This window comes from Rattus rattus, chromosome 15, assembly GCF_011064425.1.
Source record: "Rattus rattus isolate New Zealand chromosome 15, Rrattus_CSIRO_v1, whole genome shotgun sequence".
NCBI lineage: Eukaryota > Metazoa > Chordata > Mammalia > Rodentia > Muridae > Rattus > Rattus rattus.
The window spans coordinates 12,936,264-12,948,438 of NC_046168.1; the positions used below are offsets into that span (position 1 = coordinate 12,936,264).

At 39.1% G+C, this 12,175-nt stretch overlaps 1 protein-coding gene across 1 annotated transcript in view; it reads left to right on the plus strand.

Annotated features, from left to right (window-relative positions):
* Rit2 (Ras like without CAAX 2) overlaps positions 1–9,585 on the plus strand; it is a 168,587-nt gene extending 159,002 nt beyond the window's left edge. Inside the window, exon 4 of the mRNA XM_032885855.1 lies at positions 9,224–9,585. Within this exon, the coding sequence (XP_032741746.1) occupies positions 9,224–9,457 (234 nt within the window). The 3' untranslated portion in view covers positions 9,458–9,585. The remainder of the gene's footprint in view (positions 1–9,223) is intronic.
* Positions 9,586–12,175: the final 2,590 nt, after the last annotated feature.

Sequence of the window (12,175 nt, forward strand, 5' to 3'; positions counted from 1 at the left end):
AGCCACCCTAGTCTACATAGTAGGTCTTTAGCCAGCTAGGGATACATCAATGAATCTTTGTCTCTCCAAAACCCAACAGACAATGTCCCTACCCCTATATACACAAAAAAGTCAACCACATAAATTCTTTGGTGCCCTTCAAAAATGTCTAGTCTGTTGGTATGCAGGCGCTGGATGTTTTACTGCTATGCAATGATACATTGGAGCCAAGGTTGGTTATTTAAGGTGATGATATATTAATTTTAAAAATGATGTGTATGAAAGTTTAGTATCATCTTATGAATAATAAATTTTAGGAAAATTATCACATCTTGTTTCCTCACCTCAACCTCTTTCTCATTCACTATCACCATGTTCTTGCCTTATTTCAATCTCTACATTTCACTGGACATTTGTTTTATTTATATATATATATATATATATATATATATATATATATATATCACATTTCCCAAACATGGATAAGGTTTTTATTGCTTATTGCTCTTTTCATTTTTCATATATTGTCACTAGGCATGTCAGGTGTGTGACTGATTTGCATTTTTGCTTTGCCTTTTTGTCTTAGGAGAGTGAATGTGGTGTGTGTGTGTGTGTGTGTGTGTTAATCCTGAGACCAGCAGAATCTTTCTGATAAGAATAAATAACACAATGTGCCTGTTTTACCAGGGGGCACCTAAAATGCTAGTCTGCTAGTGTGTTTGTCTGTCCTTTTTTAATTTAAACATGAGGCAAAGATATTTCATTCTTCTACCTGGTGGGCATAGACAGGAGATGGTTCATGCCCTTTCCTAACCCTCCTCCAAAAATACTTATTCCAACTATTAAGAACCTGGAGTGGGCCTGAATTAGTTACATTTCTGTTGCTGTGATAGAACACTATGACAAAAGCAACTTACAGGGAAAGAGTTTATTTGGAGCTTATGGTTCCAGAGGAACCGGAGTCCGTCATCCCGAGGGTAGGGGAGCTGACAACAGGCAGGCAGAATGGTGCTAGAATAGCAGCCGAAAGGCCCATCTTCACACAAAAATGGAATAGAGAGCACTAGCTCCACATCCCCACATGGAGCAAATCTTTTGAAACCCCAATGCTGGCCCCCAATGCTATACTTTCTCCAGCATGGCCACACTTCCTAATTTTCCTCAAATAACTACCAATTGGGGACCAAGTATTCAAGTATCTATAATTTATGGGGACATTTCATACAAATAACTAAGGTGATATTTATCAGAAATTATTTGTTTCAAAATTCATAGAATTCCCACACTATTAGTTTAAGGGAAGATGTCAAAGAAAAGAAATCAAACTGTAATATTTACTCAAAATAGCATTGAAGATGCCAAAAATGTTTGTGTAGATGACATTTTTTAGAGTCTTTTTTTCATAAGTACTTTGATGCTTATGGGTAGCAATGGTAATATTCCTGAATAATTAACCAACAAGTTTCATTTACAGCAGGAAGCTATTGACATTAATGGATAAAGTGCAGACAACAGAATGTTTCAGAATCTTTAATTCATGGGCTAATGAGAACAAACACGATATGTCAAATGCAAGCTTGTCCCTTGTGAAGAGATCTCTATATCATGTTACTAAGATGTCACATAGCTACAGAGCTTATGCTCAATATTCCTTGTTCCATCAGCCTCTGAGGATGTTTAAGACAAACATTTGCCCAGATTTTGTGAGAGCAACAGAGAGAAGCCTAGCTATTTGGAGTCACTCATCAGCGTGAGCATTTTATTGTATCTGTGTCATTCAGGAAAGGTTTCTACTCGAACCTGGTGAATTTTCTGATAACTATGGTTGAAAACTTTCCATTTTCATACTCAGTGCAGCTCATAGGTGTCTTCTCCCAGTGAGAATGTCTCTGTTTTGTCCAATCTCTAATGAAAGTAATAATAGGATTGAACTGTATGGTATTTAAAAAATTCATCAAAGCAGTTTCATGTTTGTTCTATCAATTGATTCTTTCTTCTTCTAATTTTTCTTTCACAAAAGAGGAAACTGAGAGGTTGAGATATTATGTGTTGAAAGAGGACATTCTAAGTGAGTCACAGGCCTGAGTGACATGCATTATAACTAACCCCCTTATTTTGCCTTCAGGCTATAAAGACAAAGATTGAACATGAGCACAATCATGTACAAGGACTGGCATCCATTTTGTTGTTGTTTTAGTTTTTTGATAGAGTTTCACCATGTAGCCCAGACTAAGCTTGAAATTGTAACCATTTGATTTCAGTGTCTAAATACTGGTGCCCCCTCACGATATCTTCCTCTCTTCTTTAATATAGCTTATATATAACTTTTAATCATATAATTAAACTCTTCTAGATGTTCACTCATTTTCTAAATATTGTTCCCTGTGAATTTTCCTTTCCAAATTTGTTAGATTTTTTATGGAATAGTTAGTGCTGAAATAATCAGATGTATTGTTTTATATTAAACATAGAATATTTCATAGAAACACATGCCTAGCACAAATTAAAATAATTCTCAGCTGAGAAAACAACAAACACATTTAAAAAAAAATCCCACAAACTCCTTCATTCAATAAATTAAATCCGTAAGTACAGCAAATACACGAATGAATAATCAACACAGGAGATCAGCTACATGACTCAAAATAATGAGTGGATCAAATAGACACAGTTCTTTTTATCCCAAAGTAAACAAATTAGTTTAAAGTAGCATTGACGAGGATGAAAGAGAGGGCCTCTTTTTGAAATGGAAGATTACCTTTTCTTTTTTATTCCGTTTTCTCTACTCTCCTCTCATACAATATATCCTGACAGAAGCAGGGTAGGGGCATGATGACTTGGAGGACGGACTCCACCCAAATGTTGCAGAAATGTTTCTTCTCTATCTGGGATTTCTACCCTGCCTTTGACAATTTAGTTCCTGGATAAAAGACACATACAACCTTTATATTTATTAATAAGCCTTAATCATCACAAGAGCTGGGCAGATGTCTGTCCTCTATGCTATTATGTTTATTTCCCAGCCAATAATTCCACTATATAATTTGTCATGTTTTGTCTGGGTTGCTCTTAACTACAATTAGCTAATATATATGGCTATTATTTTAAGATTCTTACCCTATGGTGCCTTCTCCTCTCTTCACCTTTTTCCCACTACGTGATTCTCCTCTGACCCCAATACCAAGAACCCTAAACCCCACCTATGTCTCTTCTGCACAGCTGCTGGCTGATGACATCTTTATTCACCAAGCAGAAATAACTTGGGATGGGGAGAGGCAAGGTCACACAACATCACCTGGGTCTCTGGGAGCACAGTATTTAGCATAGCAAAACCCCAAGCCTCCTTTGCTTTCGTTCTGAAATAAACAGGCCTCCAAGCGATATCAACTAAACATGGTATATCAAGATGCACTAAGACAAGGCATGAAACCTCGTGTGAAGGCTGAATTAAGCAACCCAGTGGGAGAAAAAGGGTCCCATAAGCAGGTAAAAGAGCAAAAGAGCCAAAGATACCCCACTCCTACTGTTAGAAATCCTGAAAAAAAAAACAAGCTACACAACTGCAGCATGTATGGAAAGGGCTTAATGTAAACTCTTACGTAGGCTCTGTGATTGCTGCTGCAGTCTCTATGAGTCCCTACGCGCCCCGCTTAGTTGATTCTGTAGGCCATGTTTTCCTAGTGTCTTTGACCCTTATAGCTCCTACAACCCTTCATATCCCTCTTCTATGGAGTTCCCTACCTCTGCCTAATGTTTGGCTGTGAGTCTATGTATCTACTCTCTGGAGATTATTGGGTTAGGCACCAATTTAGGATTATATTATTAGGGATTATTTCATTGATTTTTATTTCCTTTTTGTCAGTGGTATTTGGTTCTAGCCTAGGTCTCTTAGCCATCCAGCTTGAAGTTTCTTATCATCCAGGTAGTGTTGGGCATGTCTTGTGTCTGGGTCATCAAGTTGGACCAGCCATTGGTTGGCCATACCTGTAAACTCTGAGCCACCATTGCCCAAGTGCATCTTGCCATTGGAGAGGTTGTGGATCAAAGGTTTTGTGGCCGAGTTGGTGTTCCAGTACCACCTCTGGGAGCCTTTCCTAGTTACAGAAGATGGTGCCGTTAGGTTCCATATCCTTCCTTACTAGAAGACCTTGCTATGGTCACTCTCATGGGTTCCAGGAAGTTTCCACTGCACTAGGTTTCCAGGTCGCCTCTTAAATGATGCCCCCATTCTAGTCTTTCTTCAGTATTTTCTCCCTCTACCCTTGCCTCCTTGACCTGATCCCTTCTGTTTTCATCCTTGCCTGCCCCCAGTCCACCCACAGAAATCTATTTTATTTCTTCTTCCCAGGGAGATGCATACATTGTACCTAGAATACTCCCCATACTTAGCCTCTCTGAGTCTGTGGATTGCAGTGCAATTATTCTTTACTTAACAGCTAATATCCACTTATAAGTGAGTGCATATCATGTTTATTCTTCTGAGTCTGTGTTGCCTCATTCAGGATGATTTTTTTCTAATTCCATCCATTTACCTGCAAATTTCACAATGCCATTTGTTTCCTAATAGTGGAGTAATACTCTATTGTGTAAATATACTATTTTTTTTAAAATCCATTCTTAGGATGAGGAAAATCTATGTTACTTTGAGCTTCTGGCTATTATAAATAGTTTCTATGAACATAGTTTAGTAAGTGTCCCTGTGGTAGGATGGATTGTCCTTTGGGTGAAGTCCAAGAGTGATATAGCTGGATCTTGATGTAGATCAATCCCTAATTTTCTGAGAAACCATCATATTAATTTCCACAGTGGCTGTATAAGTTTGCACTCCCACCAGCAATAGAGTGTTCACCTTGCTCTACATCCTCACCAGCATGTGTTATCTTTTGAGTTTTTGATCTTAGCCATTCTAATGGATGTATGATGGAATTTCATATCATTTTAATTTACATTTTTCTGATTATTAAAGATGTTGAATATTTCTTTAACGGTTTCTCAGTCATTTGAGATCCCCCTACTGAAAATTTTGTTTAGATCTGCACCCCATTTTTTAATTAAAATATATATTTTAATTTTTATTGGTTATTTTATTTATTTACATTTCAAATGCTATCCCCTTTCCTGGTTTCTCCTCCACAAATCCCCTATCGCATCTCCCCTCTCTCTGCTTTTATGAGAGTGCTCCCCCCACCCACCCATCTACTCCCGCCTCACTGCTCTAGCATTCCCCTACACTGGGGCATCAAGCCTTCACAGGATCAAGGGTCTCCCTTCTCACTGATGCTAGATAAGGCCATCCTGTGTTACATATGCAGTTGGATCCATGGGTCTCTTCATGTGTACTCTTTGGTTGGTGGTTTAATCCCTGGGAGCTTTGAGGAGATCTGATTGGTTGACATTGTTGTTCTTCCTATGGGGTTGCAAACTCCTTCAGCTCCTTCAGTCTTTCCCCTAACTCCTCCATTGTGGAGGATTTAGAGATGTGGAGTTGGTGAAATAACATTAACCAAGCAAGTGAAAGACTTGCATGACAAAATCTTAAAGTCTTTGAGGACAGACTGAAGAAAATAATGGAAGATGGAAAGATCTCCCATGCTCAGGATTGGTAGAATTAACATAGTAAAAATGGTGAGCCTATAAAAAGCAATCTACAGATTCAACACAATCTCTATCAAAAGTCCAACACAATTCTTTACAAACATTGAAAGGACAATACTAAATTTCATGCAGAAAAATAAAACCCCAGGTTAGCTAAAACAATTCTGAATAATAAAATAATTTCTGGACATATCACCATCCCTGATTTCAAGCTGAACTATGGTAATAAAAATCTCATTGTATTGGGGTATTAATTGAATCAATATCACAGACAAATCCATATGCCAATGGACCCCAGTTTTTTTTCTACATAAAGAAGTTGAAAATACACAGTGGGAAAAATTAAAGTGGTCTAACTGGATGTCTGCATGTAGAAGAATGTAAATAGATCCATGTCTATTACCCTGTACAAAACTCAAGTCCAATTGTATCAAAAATCTCAGCAAAAAAACAGGCACATTGAACCTTACAGAAAAGAAAGTCGGCAATAACCCTGAATGCATTGACACCTGAACACCAATAACACAGGCACTAATATTGATCATTAATAAATGGAACTTCATGAAACTAAAAAGCTTCCTTAAGGCACAGTACACCACCAATAGACAAACCAGAAGCCTCCAGAGTGGAAAAAGAGGCAGTCACTTTTATATACAATTGCATTGTTGATACAATATCTTTGGCAGTGAAATTTTTTTTCATTTTTTTTTGTTTATTAACTTAAATATTTCTTATATACATTTCGAGTGTTATTCCTTTCCCGGTTTCGGGCAAACATCCCCTTCCCTCCCCCTTCCTTATGGGTGTTCCTCCCCACCCTCCCCCCCATTGCCGCCCTCCCCGACAGTCTAGTTCACTGGGGTTCAGTCTTAGCAGGACCCAGGGCTTCCCCTTCCACTGGTGCTCTTACTAGGATATTCATTGCTACCTATGAGGTCAGAGTCCAGGGTCAGTCCATGTATAGTCTTTAGGTAGTGGCTTAGTCCCTGGAAGCTCTGGTTGCTTGGCACTGTTGTACATATGGGGTCTCAAGCCCCTTCAAGCTCTTCCAGTTCTTTCTCTGATTCCTTCAACGGGGGTCCCGTTCTCAGTTCAGTGGTTTGCTGCCTCTGTATTTGCTGTATTCTGGCTGTGTCTCTCAGGATCGATCTACATCCGGCTCCTGTCGGTCTGCACTTCTTTGCTTCATTCATCTTGTCTAATTGGTTGGCTGTATATGTATGGGCCACATGTGGGGCAGGCTCTGAATGGGTGTTCCTTCAGTTTCTGTTTTAATCTTTGCCTCTCTCTTCCCTGCCAAGGGTATTCTTGTTCCCCTTTTAAAGAAGGAGTGAAGCGTTCACATTTTGATCATCCGTCTTGAGTTTCATTTGTTCTAGGCATCTAGGGTAATTCAAGCATTTGGGCTAATAGCCACTTATCAATGAGTGCATACCATATATGTCTTTCTGTGATTGGGTTAGCTCACTCAGGATGATATTTTCCAGTTCCAACCATTTGCCTACGATTTTCATAAACTCGTTGTTTTTGATAGCTGAGTAATATTCCATTGTGTAGATGGACCACATTTTCTGTATCCATTCCTCTGTTGAAGGGCATCTGGGTTCTTTCCAGCTTCTGGCTATTATAAATAAGGCTGCAATGAACATAGTGGAGCACGTGTCTTTTTTATATGTTGGGGCATCTTTTGGGTATATGCCCAAGAGAGGTATAGCTGGATCCTCAGGCAGTTCAATGTCCAATTTTCTGAGGAACCTCCAGACTGATTTCCAGAATGGTTGTACCAGTCTGCAACCCCACCAACAATGGAGGAGTGTTCCTCTTTCTCCGCATCCTCGCCAGCATTTGCTGTCACCTGAGTTTTTTGATCTTAGCCATTCTCACTGGTGTGAGGTGAAATCTCAGGGTTGTTTTGATTTGCATTTCCTGATGACTAAAGATGTTGAACATTTCTTTAGGTGTTTCTCAGCCATTCGGCATTCCTCAGCTGTGAATTCTTTGTTTAGCTCTGAACCCCATTTTTTAATAGGGTTATTTGTCTCCCTGCTTGGTCTAACTTTTTGAGTTCTTTGTATATTTTGGATATAAGGCCTCTATCTGTTGTAGGATTGGTAAAGATCTTTTCCCAATCTGTTGGTTGCCATTTTGTCCTAACAACAGTGTCCTTTGCCTTACAGAAGCTTTGTAGTTTTATGAGATCCCATTTGTCGATTCTTGATCTTAGAGCATAAGCCATTGGTGTTTTGTTCAGGAAATTTTTCCAGTGCCCATGTGTTCCAGATGCTTCCCTAGTTTTTCTTCTACTAGTTTGAGTGTGTCTGGTTTGATGTGGAGGTCCTTGATCCACTTGGACTTAAGCTTTGTACAGGGTGATAAGCATGGATCGATCTGCATTCTTCTACATGTTGACCTCCAGTTGGACCAGCACCATTTGCTGAAAATGCTATCTTTTTTCCATTGGAGGCAGTGAAATTTTTACAATTTCTCAAAAAGAGAGGAATGTTCTCTTTGAGCAAGTTTATGTCTCAGGTATACTGTAAACTTAGTGAGAGATAGAATTTAATATAAATTGTAGCATTGTTTGTAAAGCAGCAAAAAACAATTCATGGGGCTGGAGAGATGACCCAGAGTGAAAAAGCCTTTTTAAAGACAAGCCCAAACTTTAGATTGCCCATTGTATCTGTCTAATCACTCCTTGTAATTTTAGCAGTAGATTCAGTCTAAGAATACAAAAATGGCATATTTTTGACTTAAAGAAACTCTAGGCATTACAGTTTAAATGTTAGGATTTTCAGACATTGGGAAATTGTAATACACACAGGAAGCAGAATGAAAGGCTAATATGGCAGGGGTCATCAGATGGGGGACTGGGACCATCGGGATTGTAGCCTGTCTTTTGCAAAAAGTGAAGAGGAAGGAGTTAGCAGAGTGTAGAAATTAATCTGTCTTCAGGCAGCCAGGTCCATCTGTTTGTGAACTTCTCTGAGACAAACCTAAGAATACTGTAATATATGGGTGTGTCTGTACTATCCACACTAAAACCTTCCCAGGAAGGCAAAAGTAATTAAGACTCTAACCTTAGTATGTCCTCCCCACCTCTTGTTCCTTCCTTCCTTCCTTCCTCTGTTGGGCATTAAACCCAGGATCCCCACAAGCCAGGCAGGCACTCCATCTCACTATATCTCAGTTTCTGTGTTTGTATTTTTGAATAGAAAAGTAGTTCATTTCCCCAGGTCCTCTGGAGGACTTGCTCCAGATACCGCTTACAAATGTGCTCTTATTTGAAAAGCGGAGTCAGATTTCCTTTGATCATACATGTCTTCAATGGTTTCTAGAAAAAAAGTTTCAAAAGACAGGCTGTAAGAGAATGTTTAAATATTAATGTAGTGCCATATCTAACATGAACCCAGAGGCTTATAATGTTTGCAGTATACAAATTGGTTCAATTTCTGATGTGAGTTCATTAAAATATAAAAACAAATCTCATGTATACAATTCGTTATTTACCATATCTGCCCAGGAACTCTTAAATTGAGTCTTTTCTAATCAAATATCAATATGCTCAAAAGTTTAAAATATTCACATTCCACAAGAATATATTAAATTGCATACTGACTCTCCAACTAAAACCTACTCTTCTCTCCTTCAGGCAGAGTTCACGGCCATGAGGGAGCAGTACATGCGTGGGGGAGAGGGCTTCATCATCTGCTATTCTGTCACTGACCGCCAGTCATTCCAGGAGGCTGCCAAGTTCAAGGAGCTGATTTTCCAGGTCCGTCACACCTATGAAATTCCCCTCGTGCTAGTGGGTAACAAGATTGACTTGGAGCAGTTCCGTCAGGTGAGTGCAAATTTTATATCAGCTTGTCTTTGCGTCCAGTGATACATGGTATCAAATGTGACTGGTTCTAAGTTTCAGCTAATGACCTATAGTTTTCCCTAAGAAACCCATAAATCTTCCCTTATAGTGTGTTTTCTTCCTCTGTGTAGCCTGTCTTCTATGTTTCTCACCCTTCTTTGTATTCTTGGCGGTGTTAGATTTGCTTTGGACAACAGCATATAAAAGAAATGAGTCTGTGGAAATTCTGAGTTTGAGGTTTCAAAAATTTTTCTGGAGCTTCTATGTTTTCCACTGCACTTGCTCACATTTGAGCTCCAGACGTCACATGAACCCCATGGGCAACACGCACCAGGCTAGAGCTGTCCTTACCAAGGACACGCATGTAGGCAAAGGCATCTTGCGAGTTTCAGCAGCAGACACCTTTTCCTTTCATTATAAAGACATCCCAGCCAGTCCACTCGGAACAGCAAATGTCCCACAGTTGAGCAGTATTCGCTTTGTGACTCACAGAATCCACAATAAACGTAAAGATTTAAGTCGCTATGTCTTTAAGTCATTTTTCATGCAGTGATAGATAAACATCCCCCTTCTTGTTTGGAATGAGAAATTGCTCTCATATACAGTTAGTACTTTCTAACCAATTCATGCTCCGCCATCACGATAGTCAATAATTTCATGTATTCAAACAAACTTGAGAAGATCATATATATGTATATGTGTATATATATGTATACATATATATATAGATTTCTACAAATCTATGTATACAAATACATATGCATGCAAATCAAGTTTTTGTAAATCTAATTCTCTAAATTGAGCTGCTTAGTTGTAATTTGGGATGTTTCATGTTTATGCCATCTTTAAATGTGAACTGGCTTTTAATAGTTTCAGTTATTTTTGTCAGTGATTATTTTCTTTAAGCCAACTCTTACTGCAACGTACTTATAAGACCTTTTGCTAAGGTAGGACTAGTGACTAAAGAAAACAGAGGGTTTCCCCCCTAATTTATGTATCTCATGCATTTGAATCTTCATGTGTCTATCTTGAATGACAAGTTTTTCAGATTTACCACAGTCCACTATAGTATATTCTCATTGAGACAGACCCCACTTCTTAGATGGCACCTGATGGGGGGCTGTAGTGGTGGCCTCACTGAGATGGATACTTGGAAACTGTAACCCAGATATTTGTTCCTGGACAAGCAAAGCTACCACCGGATTCCATTTCCATGCCTTAGTTTGTAGAAAGGAACTTGCATGCAAATCAAATTTTTGTAAGTCTAATCCTCTAAATTTGGTTACTTAGTTATAATTTGGGATGGTCATGTTTATGTATACCACCTTTAAATGTAAACTGGCTTTTAATAGTTTCTGCTTTTCCTGTAAGTGATTAATTTTTAAACCAACTACTACTATAACTTACTAATAAGTCCTTTTGCAAAGGTAGGACTAGTGACTGAAGCAAACAGGTTCCCCCCAAAATTTATGGCTTATGAATTTGAATTTTCACATGTTTAATAAATGCAGTGTTTTCTTAAAATGGAAAGAGCTTATATAAAGCCAATGTTTCTGAAGCTTTGCTTAACATGGAAATAGAGCTATTTAGTGCAAGACTTTTTTGGGGTAGCTTTTTTGTATTTCATATTGTACTTCAGAGTCTAAGCTTTTGTTTTTTTCTTTTTTCCCCATCTTTATTAAAGAGGGTATTTCTTATGTACATTTCATATGTTATTCCCTTTCTCGGTTTCCAGGCCAACATCCCTCTAACTTCTTCCCCTCCCCTTCCACATGAGTATTCCCTTCCCCATCCTCCCCCATTACTGCCCTCCCCCAACAATCCCGTACACTGGGGGTTCAGTCTTGACAGGACCAAGGGCTTCCCCTTCCACTGGTGCTCTTACTAGACTATTCATTGCTACCTATGCAGTTGGAGGCCAGGGTCAGTCCATGTATAGTCTTTGGGTAGTGGCTTAGTCCCTGGAAGCTCTGGTTGGTTGGCATCGTTGTTCATATGGGGTCTCAAGCTCTTTCAGCTCTTTCAGTCCTTTCTCTGATTCCTTCAACGGGGGTCCCATTCTCAGTTCAGTGGTTTGCTGCTGGCATTCACCTATGTATTTGCCAAATTCTGGCTGTGTCTCTCAGGAGACATCTACATCCGGTTCCTGTCAGCCTGCACTTCTTTGCTTCATCCATCTTGTTTAGTTTGGTGGTTGTATATGTATGGGCCACATGTGGGGCAGGCTCTGAATTGGCATTCCCTCAGTCTCTGTTCTAAACTTTGCCTCCCAATCCTTTCCCAAGGGTATTCTTGTTCCCCTTTTAAAGAAGGAGTAAAGAATCAGCATTTTCGCCATCCTTCTTGAGTTTCATGTGTTCTGTGCATCTAGGGTAATTTGAGCATTTGGGCTAATAGCCACTTATCAATGAGTGCATACCATGTGTGTTTTTTTGTGATTGGGTTACCTCATTCAGGATGATATTTTCCAGTTCCATCCATTTGCCTATGAATTTCATAAAGTTATTGTTTTTGATAGCTGAGTAATATTCCATTGTGTAGATGTACCACATTTTCTGCATCCATTCCTCTGTTGAAGGGCATCTGGGTTCTTTCCAACTTCTGGCTATTATAAATAAGGCTGCTATGAACATAGTGGAGCATGTGTCTTTGTAATATGTTGGGGCATCTTTTGGGTATATGCCCAAGAGAGGTATAGCTGGGTCCTCAGGTAGTGCAATGTCCAATTTTCTGAGGAACTTC